This window comes from Rhinoraja longicauda, chromosome 41 (genome assembly GCF_053455715.1).
Source record: "Rhinoraja longicauda isolate Sanriku21f chromosome 41, sRhiLon1.1, whole genome shotgun sequence".
Classification (NCBI taxonomy): Eukaryota; Metazoa; Chordata; class Chondrichthyes; order Rajiformes; family Arhynchobatidae; genus Rhinoraja; species Rhinoraja longicauda.
Window position 1 is genome coordinate 9,005,703 of NC_135993.1, and position 24,060 is coordinate 9,029,762.

Genomic DNA, 24,060 nt, shown 5'->3' on the forward strand with positions numbered 1-24,060 from the left:
TCTTATACGTTTCGATAAGATCCCCTCTCATCCTTCTAAATGCCAGTGTATACAAGCCTAGTCGCTCCAGTCTTTCAACATATGACAGCCCCGCCATTCCGGGAATGAACCTAGTAAAGCTACGCTGCACGCCCTCAATAGCAAGAATATCCTTCCTCAAATTTGGAGACCAAAACTGCACACAGTACTCCAGGTGCGGTCTCACTAGGGCCCGCTAGGGAGGAAACCAGAGCACCCGGAGAAAACCCACGCGATCACAGGGAGAGTGTATAAACTCAGTACAAACAGCGCCCATAATCAGGATCGAACTCGGCTGAGTTAATCCAACTTCTGTGTTTATCTTTGGTTTAAACCAGCATCTGCCGTTCCTTCCTACACCACATCAGGTAGCCTCTGGTACAAATAACTGCAGATACCACTCTCTGAGACGTGGATATCATTACTCCAGAGTCTAAACCAATACCTTTGAGAGTGGCACAGTGGCACAGAGGTAGAGTTGCCGCTTCACAGCGCCAGAGACCCGAGTTCCATCCTGACTACGCGTGCTGTCTGTGTGGAGTTTGCATGTTCTCCCTGTGATCATGTGGGTTTCCTCACATCCCAAAGACACGCAGGTTTGTAGGCTCATTGACCTCTGTAAATTGCCCCCTAGTGTGCAGGGAGTGGATGAGAAAGTGGGATAACATAGAACTAGTGTGTGAATGGGTGAACGATGGTCGGCGTGGGCTCGGTGGGCCGAAGGGCCTGTTTCCATGCTGTATCTCTAAACTAAACAGTGTAGGTTAATTGGCTGGGTAAATGTTTAAAAAAAATTGTCCCTAGTGGGTGTAGGATAGTGTTAATGTATGGGGATCGCTGGGCGGCACGGACTTGGAGGGCCGAAAAGGCCTGTTTCCGGCTGTATATATATGATATGATGATATGACTCATTGTGGAATTTCAGTGATGTTAATGCATAGAATACAATACGCCCCTCTCCCTCTACAATCAGTCTGAAGAAAGGTCCTGACCCGAAACGTCACCTATCCATGTTCTTCAGAGATGCTGCCCGACCTGCTGAGTTACTCCAGCAATTTGTGTGTCACTTAATGCAGGGACGCTGGTTTCCTGGTGAGATCAGACTCCATGTGTGGGCTTTGGGTCGGTTGGCTGCCTACTCTACTAGAATGTTTGGGTATGGGTTGGGCAGGGCCAGGCTGACCCAGTGCCTACACCAGGTCAGGATGCCCTGATCAGTATTCCCACCCGTGTCCTCTGTTCTCGATCCGTGTCTCTGCACCAGACCACATGTGTTCTTTAAAAGCCTCCCGATCAGATCAGGTGTGGAAAAAATACAAGCGTGCCGATGGGATTTATTTCATATCTGAGCTTATCTCTAGTTGTGCACACCATCAGAGCAGTTTATATTCACACACGCACACACACGTGCACTCACACTTGCAAACACACACACGCACACACACGAACATGTGCGCGCATGCACACACAGACACACACACACACATACGGACACAAACACAGGTGTGCATATGCACACAGACAGACGTGCACACACACACTCACACACACACAGACACAGACACACACACACACACACGCACACAAGCACACGCACACACACACACCTCTTCAACTTCCCAAACTAAGCAAACATGTTGACAGACTGATTACAACCTACACTGGAAAAAAAATATTCTCAAAGACGTGTTAGAATTATGAGAGAGGGTAGAAATCAGAACCGTTCTCCCAGGGCTGAAATGTCAAAGACAAGAGAGCATCGCCCTGTACCTCAGTGCATGTGACAATAATATACTAAACTATACTTTAGATAGTCACACGGACATGCAGAAAATGGAGGGATATAGGATCACGTGCAGGCAGATGAGATTAGTTTAACGGCCGAAGTTTTGTGGGCCGAAGGGCCTGTTCCCGTGCCGTGCCGTGCTGTTCCGTGTTCTACGACACGGCCGTCTGAGAGAGACGGGGTCGTCTGTCGGCCATTCTGGGGAAGTTTGTCAGGAAGAATCAGACAGAAACAGGCCCTTCAGTCCATCATGTGCATCCTGGCCCGTCTATGTGGGTTCATTCACCCTCTGCTCCACTCCCGACACGCCAGGGGGCAATTTACGGAAGCCAATTAACCCCCACAAACCCACGCGTCTTTGGGAAGCGAGAGGAAACTGGAGCACTCGGAGAAAACACAGAGTCACTCCTGCGTTTTGTGCGTATTTCCAAATGCAAGGAACGCAAACAGTCATCAACATTCACAACTAGGGTTGCCAACTGTCCCGTATTAGCCGAGACGTCCCCTATTTTGGGCTGAATTGGTTTGTCCCGTACGGGACCGCCCTTGTCCCGTGTTAGTAGGGTCGCCAACTTCCTCGCTCCCAAATAAGGGTGACGTCACCGCCCCGCGCCCCACGTGACCTCACCCAGCCAGCGGCCCACGCGCTCCCGCTCCACCAATGGCGGCCGCCATTGGTGGAGCGGGAGCACGTGGGCCGCTGGCTGGGTGAGGTCACGTGGGGCGGTGACGTCACCCTTTGTCCCGTATGTGGGAGCGAGGAAGTTGGCGAACCCCATTCGCGGTGAACCTGAAGAGAGACCGTGCCACCCTCATAAACAGACGGTCTAACCGCCCCGGTGATAATCATTTACCCGGCGGGGCAACCGACGAAACACAGATTGTCGCACGTCGGCACCGAGCCGTGAACACGACCAGTGCCACAAAGGGTCCAGATTGTGCCTTTGGCGCTCGTTCCCCCTGGACTGGCAGCTCTGTTGAACTCAGCAGACGGTAGCTGCGGGGGTCAGCTGTACGGGGTAGCGTTCATGAATGAACTCCGGGCCTGCAGGCGAGCGACAGAGTGCCAGCACATGGGCAAGGAGGACGTGCCTGGCTGGCCATGCCAGCTTTGGTTTCACGGCGATACAGCAGTTCCATTCATTCCGAAAGAGCAGCAGCGTGAAGCTTCTAGTCTTTCCGCTGACTGGATGGCGGGGCAACAAAAAAGCCTTTCACTGAGCTGAGCTAAACTAAACTAAACTAAACCAAACTAAACTTTAGAAGGATGAGAGGGGATCTTATCGAAACGTATAAGATTATTAAGGGGCTGGACACGTTAGAGGCAGGAAACATGTTCCCAATGTCGGGGGAGTCCAGAACCAGGGGCCACACAGTTTAAGAATAAGGGGTAAGCCATTTAGAACAGAGATGAGGAAAAAACGTTTTCAGTCAGAGAGTTGTGAATCTGTGGAATTCTCTGCCTCAGAGGGCAGTGGAGGCCAATTCTCTGAATACATTCAAGAGAGAGCTGGATAGAGCTCTTAAGGATAGCGGAGTCAGGGGGTATGGGGAGAAGGCAGGAACGGGGTACTGATTGAGAATGATCAGCCATGATCACATTGAATGGCGGTGCTGGCTCGAAGGGCCGAATGGCCTCCTCCTGCACCTATTGTCTATTGTCTATTGTCTAAACTGAAGGTAGACACAAAATGCTGGAGTAACTCAGTGGGACAGGCAGCATCTCTGGAGAGAAGGAATGGCTGATGTCTAAAGAAGAGTCTCGACCCAAAACATCACCCATTCCTTCTCTCCAGAGATGCTGCCTGACCCGCTGCGTTACTCCGGCATTTTGTGCCTGCCTTCGATTTAAACCAGCATCTGCAGTTCTTTCTTACACATACTAAGCTAAACTGAACTACACTAAACTGAATTGAACTGAACTAAACTCTTGTACAGGTACATGGACAGGGAAGGTTTAGAGGGATTATGGACCAAGTGCAGGGAAATGGGATTAGCCTGGATGGGCATTTGGTTGGCATGGACACATTGGGCTAAGGGTCTACTTCCATCCTGCATCACTCTATCTTAGTTTTTACTTTAGTTTAGTTTAGAGATACAGCGCGGAAACAGGCCTTTGCGGCCCACCGGGTCCGCGCCGCCCAGCGATCCCCGCACACTAACACTCTCCTACACCCACTAGGGACAATTTTTACATTTACCAAGCCAATTAACCTACAAACCTGTACGTCTTTGGAGTGTGGGAGGAAACCGAAAATCGCGGAGAAAACCCACGCAGGTCACGGGGAGAACGTACAAACTCCGTACAGACGGCACCCATGGTCGGGATCGAACCTGAGTCTCCGGCGCTGCATTCGCTGTAAGGCAGCAACTCTACCGCTGCGCCACCGCCCATAGTTTAGTTTAGTTTATTTGTGCTTGTACTGAGGTACAGTGAAAACCTTTTGTTTGTGTGCATCCAGCCAGAGAAACGACTATACCTGAATGCAATCAAGCTGTCCACAGTTTCTTTACTTCTCTGCTGTTTGGTTTTAACGTTGTGTCAGTGGTTTGGTGTTTCAAATTGTTTTTGAAGAAAATCATTTAAATTTAATGAATAGTTTTTGTTTAGTTTAGTTTTGGAGTTGCAGCGTGGAAACAGGCCCTTCGGCCCATCGAGTCCACACCGACCAGCGATCCTCCCGAACACTAGTTCTATCTAACACAATTTATGGAAGACAATTAACCTACAAATCTGCATGTGTTTGGAATGTGGGAAGAAACCGGAGCACCCGGAGAAAAACCGTGCGGTCAGGGGAAGAACGTGCAAACTCCCTACAAACAGCACCCGAGGTCAGGATCGAACCCGGGTCTCTGGCGCTGTAAGGCAGCAACTCTACAAGCTGCCACGGATGGTTCATCAGATTTTCAGTGCTTCAGTAGGTTTTGAGGTAAAGACGAAGTGCTGGAGGAACTCAGCAGGTCAGGCAGCATCTGTGGAGGATCTTTAGTGGGTTTTGTTCTGCATCCCCACATATAAAATCATAAAAGGACTGGACAAGCTAATGTTGGGGGAGTCCAGAACCAGGAGCCACACACAGTCCAAGAATAAAGGGGAGGCCATGTACAAATGAGGTGAGAAGAAACGTTTTCACCCAGAGAGTTGTGAATTTGTGGAATTCTCTGCCACAGAGGGAAGTGGAGGCCAATTCACTGGATGAATTTATAAGAGAGTTAGAATAGAGCTCTAGGGGCTAGCGGAATCAAGGGATATGGAGAGAAGGCAGGCACGGGTTACTGATTGTGGATGGTCAGCCATGATCACAATGAATGGCGGTGCTGGCTCGAAGGGCCAAATGGCCTCCTCCTGCACCTATTTTCCATGTTTCTACCCTACCCCATAATGGGACAGTATTTAAATGCAGACAATTTTCAGAGGCAGGGAGAGAATCAATGAACTGTCTCCAATGACCAGGCACGTGATTGAAAAACTAACTCACTGACAGGCCCACACGCATTTAGATGTGGATAAAAGCCTGGATAGAGTGAATGTAGAGAGGATGTTTCCACTGGTGGGAGAGTATAGGACCAGAGGTCACAGCCTCAGAATAAAAGGATGTACTTCTAGATAGGAGATGAGGAAGAATTTCTTTAGTCAGATTGTGCTGAATCTGCGAAATTCATTGGCACAGTAGGCCGTAAAGGACGTCAATGGGCATTGTGGAGATCGATAGATTCTTGATTAGTACGGGTGTCAGGGGTTATGGGGAGAAGGCAGGAGAATGGGGTTGAGAGGGAAAGATAGATCAGCCATGATTGAATGGCGGAGTAGTCCTGATGGGCCGAATGGCCTAATTCTACAACTTGTGAACTCAGAGAAAAGCACAATGCAATGTAAATATTCACACGGACACAGTGACATCCTGATCTAAAAACATGAACTATAACTCAGTGAATAGCTCCAGATAATAATGAAAATAACTGTATACTGAGGGCACACAGATTTCACTGTTCCCACATAGTAACTCACAGAATAACATGCCAATAGGAATAATATCACAACAATCTATTCGAGATGACGTTGGTTCTGATGGAGTGACACTAATGGAATGGCATTGGCATACACACAAAGAAACACTAACTGGAATATGTGCTCATTTACGGTACACGTAGTAATGACTTCAGCACTCTGGTGATGTATTAATTATATTGACAGTGCTCTCACACACACACATACACACACACACCGCACACATACACACACAGTGACATACACACACACACATACATACACACACACACACACACACACACACATAAACTCACACACGCACGCGCACACACACACACACACACAGTGACATTTACATAAACACACACACAGTGACATTTACATAAACTCACACTCACACACACACACAGTGACATACACGTAAACTGACATACACACACACAGTGACATACATGTAAACTGACATACACACACACAGTGATATACACATAAACACACACACACACACACACACAGTGACATACACGTAAACTGACATACATGTAAACTGACACACACATTGAAGCTGGCACACAGCATCCCATGCACACACACACAGCCAGCATCACACTGACAAAAATGATATGAACGCACAGAATGATGTTCTTTTGGTCGTGATATTAGGACACACACACACACACTTACGTACTGAGAGGGATGGATCAATACAGTTAGGATGTAACTGTATCCACAAGGATAGTAATAATCCTAACAGCATGGACAACAAGATGTTAATTGAAATAATATTAGCAAACACAAGGTGACACATTATAGGGATAATATTAGCACATGCATGGTAATAATACAGCACAAAGAGTGGCCTAGGTAGACACAAAATGCTGGAGTAACTCAGCGGGTCAGACACCATCTCGGGAGAGAAGGAATGGGTGACGTTTCAGGTGAGAAGGAATTCCTTCTCTCCACAGATGCTGCCTGACCCGCTGAGTTACTCCAGCATTTTGTGTCCACCTTCGATTTTAACCAGCATCTGCAGTTTTTTCCCCTACAAACAGTGGCATACTAATAGTAATGGTAAAAGTGATAAATATGAATAACATTGGAACTCACCGTGACGTGCTAATATGAATGATATTAGCACACAGGGTGTTAACGTGTTAATGTTATCAGTACACATAAAGTGATTCACGAAAGGTGATGATATTGGAACATAATAACAATTTAAAAGCATTGGCAACAGTGCATGCAGGGGGACAGCAATGGGAATGATATTAGCTCAGAGTGACATTCTAGTAGTATTGGTGTTGGCACTCGAAGTATTGACACACTGCTGGTAATGAGACTTTAACGCACGCAATGTCACAGTTGTTGGCATGCTTGGTGAGGCATTAGGACTAATCTGAATCACATGCACACACAAACATGCACAAAAGAAAAATAACAAAAATCTGTGAATTGTTAGATGAGATATATTCTGCATTTTAATGGTATCATCACACGTACTGTTCCCCCAAAACACTGCCAGAGGCATAACGAACGGCGGGTTTTGCTTACTAAAATGGCGGACGTTACGCTCCTTTGCGTAACACACTTCAGTATAGGCGATTTCAACGGAGTGGTTCATCTTGTTCCTCTAGTTTCTTTGGTTGTAAGTGACGCCGGAATGTGGTGGAATGAATTTGGCAGAGGGACTAAAGAAAAATGTTTGTTGTGTTTTAATGCAAGGAGTCCAGGAAGTAAAGGTGATGAATGGTGGGCCTGGCACCTGGGAGTGAAATATTGGAGCTGCCAAATTTGGTTTGAGGATGGGCAGGGCAGGTTGCTTGGCATTCTTGGTCAAAGAGGCTCAGAAAAGGCAGACCGGGGAGTATTGGTTAAGTCCAAATACAAGGGACACAGCACAAAGTCAGGCAGTGATACATTGTGGAAACAGGCCCTTCGGCCCAACATGCCCACACCGGCCAACATGTCCCAACTACACTCGTCCCTGCGCTTGGTCCACATCCCTCCAAACCTGTCCTATCCACGTACCTGTCTAACTGTTTCTTAAACGTTGGGATAGTCCCAGCCTCGACTACCTCCTCTGGCAACTATCACAGAATGCTGGAGTAACTCAGCAGGTCAGGCAGCATCTCTGGAGAGAAGGAATGGGTGATGTTTCTGGTCGAGACCCTGTCTGAAGTCTGAAGAAGGGTCTCGACCCAAAACTTCACCCATTCCTTCTCTCAAGACTGGCAACTCTGTGCTCTGTCTCAGCGTACTGTCTGAAGAAGGGTCATGCTGTAGTAACTCAGGCTGAAGAAGGGTCTCGACCCGAAACGTCACCCATTCCTTCTCTCCCGAGATGCTGCCTGACCCGCTGAGTTACTCCAGCATTTTGGGTCTGCCTTCGATTTAAAACCAGCGTCTGCAGTTTTTTTCCCCTACTGATTATTGATCAGTTGGGTTGTTGGCATCTGTTAAGGTTTTCCACTGAACGAGGTGGTGCCAGCTTCACCAGGGGCAGCACGGTGGCGCGGCGGGTAGAGCTGCTGCCTCAGACCACCGGAGACCCAGGTTCGATCCTGACCTCGGGAGCTGGCTTTGTGGAGTTTGCATGTTCTTCCAGCGGTCGCCTGAGTTCCCGTGGGGTGCTCCGGTTTCCTCCCCATATCCCCAAAGATGAGCGGGTTTATATGTTAAACGGCCCTCTGTAAATGGCCCTGGTGTGCAGGGAGTGGATGAGAAAGTGGGATAACATGGAACTGGTGTTTGAACGGGTGATGGATGGTCGGCGTGGACTCGGTGGGCCTGTTTCCATGCAAAAGAAAGTCCCCAAAGGCCACATTACAAGATCGTAGTTCCACGATATATACCATGAGGAGATTTCGCAGTGAAGCAGACGGAATGTGTAGGAAGGAACTGCAGATGCTGGTTTAAGCCGAAGTTGGACACAAAAAGCCGGAGTAACTCAGTATGTCTACTTTGAAGAAGTTCTCCTCCTTTCTCTTTAGGGCGGCGCGGTGGCGCAGCGGTAGAGTTGCCGCCTTACAGCAAATGCAGCACCGGAGACCCGGGTTCGATCTCGACTACGGGTGCCGTCTGTACGGAGTTTGTACGTTCTCCCCGTGACCTGCGTGGGCTTTCTCCGAGATCTTCGGTTTCCTCCCACACTCCAAAGACGTACAGGTTTGTAGGTTAATTGGCTGGGTAAATGTAAAAATTGTCCCTAGTGTGTAGGATAGTGTTAGTGTGTGGGGATCGCTGGTCGGCGCGGACCCGGTGGGCCGAAGGGCCTGTTTCCGCGCTGTATCTCTAAACTAAACTAAACTAAACTCTCCGACAAGTCCTCTCTCGCTGCAAAGTCCTCTCTTGCTGTTACATCATCGTCTAAATTTCTCATTTCCCTTTTCCCTAACTAATCTGAAGAAGGTTCTCGACCCGAAACATCACCCATTCCTTCTTTCCACAGATGCTGCCTGTCCCTGCTGAGTTACTCCGGCTTTTTGTGTCTATCTTTGGCTTAAACCAGCATCTGCCGTTCCTTCCTACACATTTCGTCTGCTCCGGTCTGCGAAATCTCCTCCGGTAACTCAGCGGGACAGGCAGCATCTCTGGAGAGAAGGAATGGGGAGAAGGCCGGAGAATGGGGTTAGGAGGGAGAGATAGATCAGCCGCGATTGAATGGCGGAGTAGACTTGATGGGCCGAATGGCCTAATTCTACTCCTATCACATATGACCTAAGACCTTATGAATGGATGACGTGTCGGGTCAAGACCCTTCTTCAGACACTGATCTAACCATCCACACTGCAGCAATGATGCAAGGGGGCGGAATAATGCACTGACTACAACACACAGACAGTACACCACACTAACATAAACATGCCGTGTGTAAAACAAGCACTCTAACACAGCACATCGGCCACACAGATATAAATATACCGATGTGGTTAGGAAACGCAGGAAGGGACAATGATAATTGAACAGTGACTCAATATGAATAGACACAATGACTAGGGTTGCCAACTGTCCCGTATTAGCCAGGACGTCCCGTATTTTGGGCTAAATTGGTTTGTCCCATGACCCGTATTAGGCCCGGGGGGGCGCTGTAGGCCCGGGGGGACACTGTAGGCCCGGGGGGGCGCTGTAGGCCCAGGGGGGCACTGTAGGCCCGGGGGGGGCACTGTAGGCCCGGGGGGGCGCTGTAGGCCCGGGGGCCACTGTAGGCCCCGACGCTGTAGGCCCCGACAGTTTAGGTCCCGACACTCTAGGTTTCCGACATTTTAGCTCTGGACAGTCTAGGCCCGCAGGCCCGGGCGCCGCCTGACGGAGGTTGCTTAGCAACCCGCCTCCCGGCCCGGGCGGCCGCCATTGGTGGAGTGGGAGCACGTAGCCATAGGCTGGGCGGGGGGCGGTGACGTCACCTTGTCCCTTATTTGGGGGTGAGATAGTTGGCAACCCCTAAACAATGACACACTTCAGTAGTAACACACCAAACGCAACAAGGCGCTGGTATAGCTTTGTAACGCCATTGTAAATACACTGACGCCCTGATATCAGCTACCTGTTGTAAGACAAATGTCACAATGATCTACTGCCAGCACAAAACTCCGTAACACGAACATTTTCAGCACCACACATGCTGAATCATAATGATGTGCTGAATCAAGACAACTAATCTAACGCTATTCGGATGTTTATACCACGCAGATATTCTGTTTATACGTTTATACGACACTGGAGCAGAATTAGGCCATTCAACCCATCGAGCCTACTCCGCCATTCAATCATGGCTGATCTATCTTTTCCTCTCAACCCCATTCTCTTGCCTTCTCCCCATAACCCCTGACACCCGTACAAATCAAGAATCTATCAACCTCCATTTAACCCATCTACCTAACCCATTCCTTCTCTCCTGAGATGCTGCCTGACCTGCTGAAATAAGAATCTATCAGTCTCCATTTTAAAAATACCCAATGATTTGGCCTCCACATTCGCCTGTGGCAATGAATTCCACAGATTAACCGCCCTCTGGCTAAAGAAATTCCTCCTCATGTCCTTTCCAATGGTACATCTTTTTGTTCTGAGGCTGTGCCATCTGGTGCTAGACTCTCCCACTAGTAGAAGCATCCTCTCCACATCCACTTTATCCATGCCTATTATTCTGTAAGTTTCAATGAAATTCTCCTTCATCCTGCTAAACTCCAGTGAGTCGAGACCCAGTCCTGTCAAATGAACATCATACATTCACCAAACCATCCCTGAGATAACACAATCATATTAATATACTGCACAGTGAATGATGATAATTATTCACCCATTATTCATTCACCTGACTATTCCTGGAATTGGAGAGGATGTTTCCACTAGTGGGAGAGTCTAGGACTAGAGCCACAGAATTAAAGAACGTTCTTTTAGGAAGGAGATGAGGAGAAATGTCTTTAGTCAGAGGGTGGTGAACCTGTGGGATTCTTTGCCACAGACGGCTGTGGAGGCCAAGTCAGTGGATATTTTTAAGGCAGAGATAGATAGAGTCTTGATTAGTACGGGTGTCAGGGGTTATGGGGAGAAGGCAGGAGAATGGGGTTAGGAGGGAGAGATAGATCAGCCATGATTGAATGGTGGAGTCGACTTGATGGGCCGAATGGCCTAATTCTGCTCCTATCACTTGTGACCTGACGACTTTGTGATTGTATTTATGTATAGTATTATCTGATCTGACTGGATAGCACGTAAAACAAACACTTTTCACGGTAGCTCTGTACACGTGACAACAATAAACCTAAAGATCAACCAAAGAAACACTTCATATGCGCAGGAAGGAACTGCAGATGCTGGTTTGTACCGAAGAGAGATACAAAACGCTGGAGCAACTCAACGGGACAGGCAGCGTCTCTGGAGAGAAGGAACGGGTGACGTTTCAGGTCGAGACCCTTCTTCATATCATTAGACAATAGACAATAGGTGCAGGAGGAGGCCATTCGGCCCTTCGAGCCAGCACCGCCATTCACTGTGATCGTGGCTGATCATTCTCAATCAGTACCCCGTTCCTGCCTTCTCCCCATACCCCCTGACTCCGCTATCCTTAAGAGCTCTATCCAGCTCTCTCTAGAATGCATTCAGAGAATTGGCCTCCACTGCCTTCTGAGGCAGAGAATTCCACAGATTCACAACTCTCTGACTGAAAAAGTTTTTCCTCATCTCAGTTCTAAATGGCCTACCCCTTATTCTTAAACTGTGTGGCCCCTTGTTCTGGACTCCCCCAACATTGGGAACATGTTTCCTGCCTCTAACGTGTCCAACCCCTTAATAATCTTATACGTTTCGATAAGATCTCCTCTCATCCTTCTCAATTCCAGCGTATACAAGCCCAGTCGCTCCAGTCTTTCAACATATGAAAGTCCCGCCATTCCGGGAATTAACCTACGCTGCACGCCCTCAATAGCAAGTGGCACTGTAGTTAATGGGAGCCAGGTGCAATGATGACCTTGGGTGCTGTCTGTACAGGGTTTGCATAGTATCAGTTGACCAGGTGTAATTCTGCCCGTTTCCCCTCAACATCTCAAACGTCTGCTCGTCGGCTAACTAGCTGTGGTAATGAATGAGTGAATGAATGAATACTTTATTGTCACATGTGACAAGTCTCAGTGAAATTCTTTGCTTGCGTACCCAAGGCGTGCAAATAGTCGCCAGTTAAAGGGCGCTGACAAAGTTACAAAGTATGACACAGTCTCCAGGCCAGGTCCCCCTTCCCCCCCCCCCCCCCCCCCCCCCCCCCCACGCTGAGTCCCCATTGTCTATTGTTCTTCCCCCTCCGTCACAGTTAATGGGTCCAGACCAGGTCCTCCATTGCACTCGGTAACTAACCCCTAGTGGGGGTTAACCTGTTCAATGTCACCCCTGCGTATATTCTGGTCACGGCCAATAGTGGGGGGAAAAAAACTTGGCAGTGAACAGGTTAAATGCAAAACAATAACCTAAAGACAACTGATGGGCATTTTGCAAAGGGCGGCACGGTGGCGCAGCGGTAGAGTTGCTGCCTCACAGCTCCAGAGACCCGGGTTCGATCCCGACCGGGCGTTTGTCTGTACGGAGTTTGTACGTTCTCCCCGTGACCTGCGTGGGATTTCTCCGGGTGCTCCGGTTTCCTCCCACGCTCCAAAGACGTGCAGATTTGCAGGTTAATCGACTTCGGTAAAATTGTAAATCGTCCCCAGCGTGTGTCGGAGAGTGTTAGCGTGCTGGGATCGAGGCTGGTCGGCGTGGACTCGGTGGGCAGGATTCAGGATGTCATTAGGCTGGGATGACGCAGAAAATATTCGCAAGGATGTTGTTGGGTCTGGAGGATTTGAGCTTTATGGAGAGACTGGGCAAAAAGAAGTTGCAAAGAGGCTGAGGGCTGGCATTATAGAGGTACGTACGCGAGATCACGAGGGCATAGATAAGGTGAGTGTCACAGTAATTTTCCCCAGGATCGAATAATCTAGAAGTAGACGGCATAGATTTAAGATTTAATAACCTGCGTCAGCGGCAGAGTTGCTGCCTTACAGCGAATGCAGCGCCGGAGACCCGGGTTCCATCCCGACTACGGGTGCTGTCTGTACGGAGTTTGTACGTTCTCCCCGTGACCTGCGTGGGATTTCCCCGAGATCTTCGGTTTCCTCCCACACTCCAAAGATGTACAGGTTTGTAGGTTAATTGGCTTGGTATAAATGTAAAAATTGTCCCTTGTGGGTGTAGGATAGTGTTAATGTGCGGGGATCGCTGGTCGGTGCGGACCCAGTGGGCTGTTTCCATGCTGTATCTCTAAACTAAACTAAATTAGAGGGGAAAGATTTAAAAGAGGCTGGAGGAGCAACGTTTTTCACACAGAGGGTGCTAGACATACGGAGTGAACTGCCAGAGGTGGGTACAATGACAGTGTTTAAAAGACAATTGATCAGGTTTGTGGATAGAAAAGGTTGAGAGGGATATGGGCAAAATGCAGTCAAATAGGACCAGATCTTCCAAAATGGCGCCCAACCCAGGCGACTATTCACAAGCCAGCCTCAGAAGCAGATCTGGGCAAGAAACTGTGTGTCGACCCGATCTATCCCTCCTGGAGCAGTCCTGAACTACTATCTACCTCATCAGAGACCCTCAAACTATCTGTGATCGGACTTTACTGGCTTTATCTTTATTGTGTATCTGTACACTGTGGACGGCTCGATTGTAATCATGTATCGTCTATCCGTTGGCTGGTTAGCACGCAACAAAAAGCTCTTCTCTGTACCTCGGTACACGGGATAATAAACTAACCTAAACCTAAGCTCAAATGATCACATACAGTAACACATTGTTAATACATACAGCGAAAGAACACATTCAAACAGAGCAACACACTCACATTAATACACACTGAAGGTATTTATTCACAAAATGCTGGAGTAACTCAGCAGGTCAGGCAGCATCTCAGGAGAGAAGGAATGGGTGACGTTTCGGGTCGAGACACTTCTTCAGAAGAAGGGTCTGAAGAAGGGTCTCAACCCAAAAAGTCACCCATTCCTTCTCTCCTGAGATGCTGCCTGTCCCGCTGAGTTACTCCAGCATTCAGTGTCTATCTTCGACGCAGTGAAACACGAACACAACCACAGATAGACGCATGTTAATGTAAACGCACACACAGCAACTGGAGAATAAATCGATCAAAACACCCAAATATTAACTTGTACACACTGACACTCCACTACAGAGAAGCACGCCCATGACAGGTGATGGTGGAGTGATTGTGTTCAGGACTTACACGAGCCCTGAATACCAACAGTGCCAGTGCCTCAGTGATTCAGGGCTGGAGGGGATTTCAGAGTTAGGACGGGTCTGTAGCAGCGTCAAAAACAATGGCAAGTGGTTTAGAACCAAGGTGTGGCTTAACTGAGGGAGGGAGCATGGTCCCAACACCTTGGGTTGTTGGAGAATGTGGGGGGGGCAGAAGAGACAGAGTTGATGGGAGTCAGTCTGTGTGTGAGTCAGTGTGTGTCAGTGTGTGTCAGTGTGTGTGTGTGTGTGTGTGTGTGTGTGTGTGTGTGTGTGTGTGTGTGTGTGTGTGTGTGTGTGTGAGTCAGTGTGGGGGTGTGAGTCAGTGTGTGTGTGTGTGTGTGTGAGTCAGGGTGTGTGTGTGTGTGTCAGTGTGTGTGTGTGAGTCAGTCTGTGTGTCAGAGTGTGTGTGTGAGTCAGTGTGTGTGTGTGTCAGTGTGTGTGTGTGTGTGTGTGTGTGAGTCAGTCTGTGTGTTAGTTAGTATGTGTGTGAGTCAGTCTGTGAGGGTGTGAGGCAGTGTGTGTATGTGTGTGTCAGTGTGTGTGTGCGTGTGTGTGTGAGAGAGTCAGTCTGTGTGTCAGTTAGTGTGTGTGTGTGTGTGAGAGAGTCAGCCTGTGTGTCAGTTAGTGTGTGTGTGTGTGTCAATGTGTGTGTGTGAGTCAGTCTGTGTGTCAGTTAGTGTGTGTGTGAGTCAGGGTGTGTGTGTGTGTGAGTCAGGGTGTGTATGTGTGTGTCAGTGTGTGTGTGTGTCAGTGTGTGTGTGTGTCCGTCAGTGTGTGCCAGGGAGTCTGTGTGTGAATCAGTCTGTGTGTGTGTGTGAATCAGTCTGTGTGTGTGTGTGTGTGTGTGTGTGTGTGTGTGTGCGTGCGCGCGTGTACATGTGTGTGATCCAAGGATCATAGGTGTGAAGAGAAAGGGTGGACGGGTGAACACACCGTGTGTGTTAGACCTCAGACAGAAGACTTGGATGGCATTGAGCCTGGAGCAGTGGAATGAACAGCGTTGGCCAAGAAGCAGTGGGCGAGGGGAGAGGAGGGATTAGAGAATGCCCACGAGCATTGACTGAGGCAGGCACACAGCTACCGTACCAGAACCAGGTGGTCCCAGTGATGTGTAGGAAGCAACTGCAGCTGCTGGTCTAAACGTAAGATAGACACAAAGTGCTGGAGTGACTCTCTGGCCTCCAGGCAGCATCTCTAGAGGGAAGGAATGGATGACGTTCCGGGTCCAGACCCTTCTTCAGACATTTCAGATATCTACCAGGGATGGGGTGGTGTAAAGGTGAACACAGAATCGACCCCAAACGTCACCCATTCCTTCTCTCCTGAGATGCTGCCTGTCCCGCTGAGTTACGCCAGCATTTTGTGAATAAATACCTTCGATTTGTACCAGCATCTGCAGTTATTTTCTTACACGTAAATGGACGTGCACACGAACACACTGAAATAAACACTGCCCTCTGCATCTGCAGCCAACATACATGCCGACTGACTGAAGTAACCACACACAGCAACGCAGTGTAACTGTGGGTAGCTACAGGTTGGCGTGAATACACAGAGAACACATTGATATACACACTAACTGACACACTGGCATAAACACACACAGTGGCACGCGGACATTAGTGGTGACACTTTGATATAAATCCGTGCACTGACACTACTGTGTGTAATTTGAAACAGGCACTTGGTACTGGACGTGTGTACTGACACACTCATAGAATCACAAACAATGACACACTAATATGATAGTGAGTTTGAAAACCTTCCTTCAAATATGCACACGGATATATCGATAGGACAGACGAAGACAGAAATATTAAATAAAGACAGAACTGAAACACACACACACACACCCTGATTCACTAACACACTGACTCACACACACACACACACACACACACTGACTCACTAACACACTGACTCACACACACACACACACTGACTCACTAACACACTGACTCACTAACACACACACTGACTCACACACACACCCTGACTCACTAACGCACACTGACTCACTAACACACACACTGACTCACACACACTCACACACACACACACTGACTCACACACACCCTAACTCACTAACACACTGACACACACACGGACTCACACACACTGACTCACACACACTGACTCACTAACACACACTGACTCACACACACACTGACTCACTAACACACTGACTCACACACACACTGACGGACTCGCACACACTTACTCACTAACACACTGACACACACACACACACACAGACTGACTCACACACACGGACTCACACACACTGACTCACACAGACTCACACACGTATATTATGTGCAGTGTTTACAAAAGTGTGTAACACAGACTGACATGTTGCTACAGACTGATATATCAACACTGACATAGACACAGCCTGATATAAACACTACATTTCAAAAGGGTTAACACATGGATACAAAGACAGACACAGAGTATTATAGACACAGAGACTGATATAGACATACGTATCTGTGTGGTTATAGAAATTCACGCTAACAGACAGTAAAAGGCGCCCAGTAATGTACAAGGCAGGCACACCTGATGCACTGTTTATGAACATGTGGACTGTACACACTGTTATAGACACACCGATTATACACAAACTCACATGGTCACACACATTGATGGTGTTACACACATGCACAGTGAATTTGCTTGGTGACGCACAAGGATCTCCCAATTTCCCAGTCTGTAGAAGGGTCTCGACCCGAAACGTCACCCATTCCCCCTCTCAAGACTGGCAACTGGGGCAGTGTACTACCGCCATACACTTGTACTGAAGATAGACTCAAAGTGCTGGAGTAACTCAGACTGAAGGAAGGGTCTCGAACCGAGACGTCACCCATTCCTTCTCTCCAGAGATGCTGCCTGACCCGCTGAGTTACTCCAGCATTTTGTGTCTTCACACCTTCAGTGCAAACCAGCATCTGCAGTTCCTTCCTACACATGTACCCAATCTAACTCGTTGCAGGGCTTCCACCTGTGTACCAGATTGATCCCTGGGATGGCAGGACTTTCACATGAAGAAAGACTGGATAGACTCGGCTTGTACTCGCTGGAATTTAGAAGATTGAGGGGGGATCTGATAGAAACTTACAAAATTCTTAAGGGGGTTGGACAGGCTAGATGCAGGAAGATTGTTCCCGATGTTGGGGAAGTCCAGAACAAGGGGTCACAGTTTAAGGATAAGGGGGAAGTCTTTTAGGACCGAGATGAGAATGTTTTTTTTCACACAGAGAGTGGTGAATCTGTGGAATTCTCTGCCACAGAAGGTAGTTGAGGCCAGTTCATTGGCTATATTTAAGAGGGAGTTAGATGTGGCCCTTGTGGCTAAAGGGATCAGGGGGTATGGAGAGAAGGCAGGTATGGGATACTGAGTTGGATGATCAGCCATGATCATATTGAATGGCGGTGCTGGCTCGAAGGGCCGAATGGCCTACTCCTGCACCTATTTTCTATGTCTATGTTACTCCGCACTTTCTCTGTTACTGTGACACTGACGTCTGCACGCTGTTTCCTTTCACTCTTTGCACTATTAGTGTACGTTTGACTGCACTCGTGTACGGTCCAATATCCCTGAATAGCACACAACCTTGTCCACTGCACCTCAGTACTGGGGACGAAATTATACTATCTCCGATACCACTGGCACATCAGTTAAAGTGTACATCCACTACGCATTATTGCAGATGCACGCTTACTGTATACACTGATGAGCCAGAACATTGTGACCACCTGCCCAATCTGCTGTTGGTCCTCCGTGTGCCGCCAAAACAGCGCCGACCCACCGAGGCATGGACTCTACAAGACCCCTGAAGGTGTCCTGTGGTATCTGGCACCAAAACATTGGCTGCAGATCCTTTAACAGCACCCCTCAAGCCTTGCCGTTTCAGAGATGCTCTGACCCAGTCGTCTGGCCATAACAATTTGGCCCTTGTCAAAGTCGCTCAGGTCTTTACTCCTGCCCATTTCTCCTGCATCCAACACGTCAACTTCGAGAACTGACTGTTCACTTGCTGCCGAATATATCCCACCCCTTGACAGGTGCCATTGTAACAGGATAATCAATGTTATTCACTTCGCCCGTCCGTGGTCATAATGTTTTGGCTCATCGGTACAGACACAGATATAAATACAGGTTAGTGATGCACTCAAATCCCACCTCTGCTTTTCTTTGGCGTGTTAGAGGGGAGTCCTGATAGAAGTACGTATGTAAAATTATGTAAGGCGTAGATAGGGTAGACAGGCAGAACCTTTTTCCCCAAGGTGGAAATGCCAAAGATGAGAGGGCATAGCTTTAAGGTGAGAGGGCCAACTTTAAAGATGTGCGGGGATAGATCCTGGGACACGCTGCCAGGACTGGCAGTGGAGGTAGATACGATAGTGCCACTGAAGAGGCTTTTACATGTAGGTGGATATGCAAGAAATTAATCACGTGAAGGCAGAGGAGATTAGTCTAACTTGGCATCATGCTCGACACAGACAATGCGGGCCGAAGGGCCTGTTCCTGTCCTTGTTCTGTGTCCACTCTGTAAAACAGACCTACACCAACACTTTATGTAGGAAGGAACTGCAGATGCTGGTTTACACCAAGGATAGACACAAAATGCTGGAGTAACTCAGCGGGTCAGGCAGCATCTCTGGGGAAGAGGAATGGGTGACGTTAGGGGTTGGAACCCTGACTTCTTCATTCTGAAGAAGGGTCTCGACCCGAAGCATCACCCATTCCTTCTCTCCAGAGATGCTGCCTGTCCCGCTGAGTTACTCCAGCATTTTGCGTCTAAAAACATTGATTGATTGAAAGTTACAGCACAGAAACAGGCCCTTCGGCCCACGGCGACCTTCGATCGCCCGTTCACACTAGTTCTATGTTATCCCACTTTCTCACCCACTTCCTGCACACCAGGGGCGATTTACAGAGGGTCGATCAACCTACAAAGTCACACGTACTTTGGGATGTGGGAGCAAACCGGAGCACCCGGAGGAAACCCACGCGGTCACAGGGGGGGGGGGGCGTGCAAACTCCACACAGTCAGCACCCGGGGTCAGGATTGAACCCGCTTCTCTGGCGCTGAGGCAGCAGCTCTACCCGCTGTGCCACTGTGCCGCCCCGAGCTGTGGCTGTGGCTGTGATGGCACATTGATGTATCGATATAAACACGGACACACTAATATTGTCACAGTCAGAAACAGACATACAACAGACTGACTTCAGTGTTATAGTCACACACACAAACTGACACACTGTTATAGTCACACACACAGACTGACACACTTGTAGACACACACACACAGACTGACACACTTGTAGACACACACACACACAGACTGACACACTGTTATAGTCACACACACAAACTGACATACTATTATAGATACACACACAGACTGACACACTTGTAGACACACACACAGACTGACACACTGTTATAGATACACACAGACTGACACACTTGTAGACACACACACACAGACTGACACACTGTAGACACACACACACAGACTGACACACTTGTAGACACACACAGACTGACACACTTGTAGGCACACACACACACACACAGACTGACACACTGTTATAGTCACACACACACACAGGCTGACACACTATTGCAGACACACACACACACACAGACTGACACACTTGTAGGCACACACACAAACTGACACACTGTTATAGATACACACACAAACTGACACACTATTGCAGACACACAAACACAGACTGACACACTGTTATAGACACATACACACACACACACTGACATTGTTATAGACACACACACACAGACTGACATTGTTGCAGCCACACACAAGACATGGTCCATCAACAATTTACATCCTACTAACAACTAGAGAGCTGTCCTGGCCTCCCATCTACCTCAGATTATCTTTGATCAGTCTTTACCTTGCATTAAACGTTATTCCCTTTATCATGTATCCATATTCTGTGGGCAGCGCGATTGTAATCATGTCTATTGTCTATTGTCTATTGTCTTTCCACTAACTGGTTAGTAACAACAACAGCTTTTCACTGTACCTCGGTACACGTGACAATAAACTAAAGAAAACGAAACACTGCTGCACATACATGTGCAAAGTGACACACACACACGTACAAACTGACACACACACGTACAGACACACACACGTACAAACTGACACACACACGTACAAACTGACACACACACGTACAAACTGACACACACATGTACAAACTGACACACACACGTACAGACACACACACTCAGTCTGAAGAAGGGTCTCGACCCGAAACGTCGCCCATTCCTTCTCTCCTGAGATGCTGCCTGACCCGCTGAGTTACTCCAGCACTCTGTGAATAAATACCTTTGATTTGTACCAGCATCTGCAATTATTTTCTTACACTTGTACAAACTGACACACTCGTACAAACTGACACACTCGTACAAACTGACACACTTGTACAAACTGACACACTCGTACAAACTGACACACTCGTACAAACTGACACACTGCTGCAGACACACACATAGTTTGTCACAAAGAAGGTGAGGAATTGAGGAGGAATTTCTTTCGTCAGAGGGTGGTGAATCTGTGGGATTCTTTGCCACAGACGGCTGTGGAGGCCAAGTCAACGGATATTTTTATGGTGGAGATTGACAGATTCTTGATGAATATGGGTGTCAGGTGTTATGGGGAGAAGGCAGGAGAATGGGGTTGAGAGGGAGAGATAGATCAGCCATGATTGAATGGCAGAGTAGACTTGATGGGCCGAATGGCCTAATTCTGCTCCTAGAACTTATGAACCTATGTTACAGTATTGCAGACACATGCAGACTGACACACTGTTGCAGACACATACAGACTGACACACTGTTGTAGACACACACAGACCGATACACTTGTTAACACACACAGACAGACACAATATTGTACACACACACAGACTGACACACTGGTGTACACACGCACACAGACGGACACAATATTGCACACGCACACGCACGCGCACACGCGCGCACACACACACACACACACACACACACACACACACACACACACGACGCAGGAGGAGGCCATTCGGCCCTTCGAGCCAGCACCACCATTCAATGTGATCATGGCTGATCATTCTCAATCAGTACCCCGTTCCTGCCTTCTCCCCATACCCCCTGACTCCGCTATCCTTAAGAGCTCTATCCAGCTCTCTCTTGAATGCATTCAGAGAATTGGCCTCCACTGCCTTCTGAGGCAGAGAATTCCACAGATTTACGACTCTCTGGGTGAAAAAGTTTTTCCTCATCTCCGTTCTAAATGTCCTACCCCTTATTCTTAAACTGTGGCCCCTGGTTCTGGACTCCCCCAACATTGGGAACATGTTTCCTGCCTCTAACGTGTCCAACCCAATAATCTTATACGTTTCGATAAGATCCCCTCTCATCCTTCTAAATTCCAGTGTATACAAGCCCAGTCGCTCCAGTCTTTCAACATACGACAGTCCCGCCATTCCGGGAATTAACCTAGTAAACCTACGCTGCACGCCCTCAATAGCAAGAATATCCTTCCTCAAATTTGGAGACCAAAACTGCACACAATACTCCAGGTGCGGTCTCACTAGGGCCCTGTACAACTGCGCGCACACACACACACACACGAACACATTATTGCGCATACACACACAGACTGACACAGTATTGCACACTCACACACACACAGACACAGTATCGCACACACACAAAGACTGACACATTATTGCACACTCACACACACACACACACACAAACACATTATTGCGCGCACACACACAGACTGACACAGTATTGCACACACAGACTGACACAGTATTGCACACACACAAAGACTGACACATTATTGCACACTCACACACACACTAACACATTATTGCGCACACACACATAGACTGACACAGTATTGCACACACACAAAGACTGATACATCATTGCACACACGCACACGCACACACACACACACACACACAATACTGACACATTATTGCACACACACAAAGACTGACACATTATTGCACACTCACATACACACACACACACAAACACATTATTGCGCACACACACACAGTCTGACACAGTATTGCACACACACAAAGACTGACACATTATTGCACACACACAAAGACTGATACATCATTACACACACGCACACACACAAAGACTGACACATTATTGCACACTCACACAAACACATTATTGCGCGCACACACACAGCCTGACACAGTATTGCACGCACACAAAGACTGATACATCATTGCACACTCATACACACACACACACACATTATTGCACGCATACACACACTGACACAGTATTGCACACACACACAAAGACTGATACATTACTGCACACTCACACACACATTATTGCGCGCACACACACACACACACAGACTAACACGCTGATATAAACAGTCATTCGACACAAGGGCAAACTGAACGCGTTCAACTATCCAATGGAGCAATCGCCGCACAACTAAAACTTTTGTTTCAAACCAGCGGCATTTCCCAGAAAGTGAAGCAATGAAATCCGAACGGGTGAATCATGTGGAGCGGCGGTGAACCTGGCGCTTGGAGGAAGTTTGTTCCAACTTTGCTCCTGTCTGCAGTCGTGTGTCGACCCGGGCACCGGGTGACCCGGCAAGGTACAAATGTCCCAGTGCAAAGCTCCCACAGCCACACCAAGCCAGGGTCTCTTTAGGGGAGAGAGAATGATTATCCCCCGCATTTACAGACCACCACCAACAACAACAAAAACACCTCCCGTCCTCGTTGGAACCTGCGCCCTGGAAAGACTTTGAAAGTGGAACAAGAGCATTTAGCAACAAAACGAACATTATAAAACACACACACAACGAGCCGGTGATTGCAAAAGATGATCTGGCAGAGTTTATACTGACCTCGCCCGGGTCCGAATACAAACTGGTCCATTCTGGGATTTCATGTGATTCCATCTTCACAGAGCCCAACATACCCCCTCCTTGAAACAAAAAGACTAATCGATCAACGCCTGGGGCTCCAAATTGTATTCCACGTTGTCTTTAAGTTGGGGTTTTTTTTGGGGGGGTGGGGAGAGATTTGAAGTCCAGGGGGTTTCAGCTGCGGTGGGAAGGGGTCTGGGGTTGGTCTGGGGGGTCTGGGGAGAATCCGTGTCCAAAGGCTCCAGTTGCCAGCAACTCTCCAGGTCAATGTTGCTCCAGTCCCCAGAGTTAGGTCTGCAAAGTGTTGCCCAGTCCTGGTGCAAACAGCTGTACCTGTCTCTGTCTCTGCCCCTCTCTCCCAATCTCCCTCTCTTTCACACCCTCCCTCTCCCTCCCTCTCCCTCCCTCTCTCTCTCTCTCTCACTGTGGGAGACAAGCGTGCGAGTGTTGGAGGGCGGTGGAGGGAAGTTATTCATTAACTGCTGTCTTTGAGGTAGGTAGGTAGGTGTGTGTGTGTTTGTGTGTGTGTGTTGTAGCCACC

At 48.3% G+C, this 24,060-nt stretch overlaps 1 protein-coding gene across 1 annotated transcript in view; it reads right to left on the bottom strand.

Moving 5' to 3' along the window:
* The window catches only part of LOC144611780 (forkhead box protein A2-A-like), a 29,578-nt gene extending 5,739 nt beyond the window's left edge, over window positions 1-23,839 (bottom strand). The window contains exon 1 of the mRNA XM_078431030.1: window positions 23,499-23,839. Within this exon, the coding sequence (XP_078287156.1) occupies window positions 23,499-23,570 (72 nt within the window). The 5' untranslated portion in view covers window positions 23,571-23,839. The remainder of the gene's footprint in view (window positions 1-23,498) is intronic.
* Window positions 23,840-24,060: the final 221 nt, after the last annotated feature.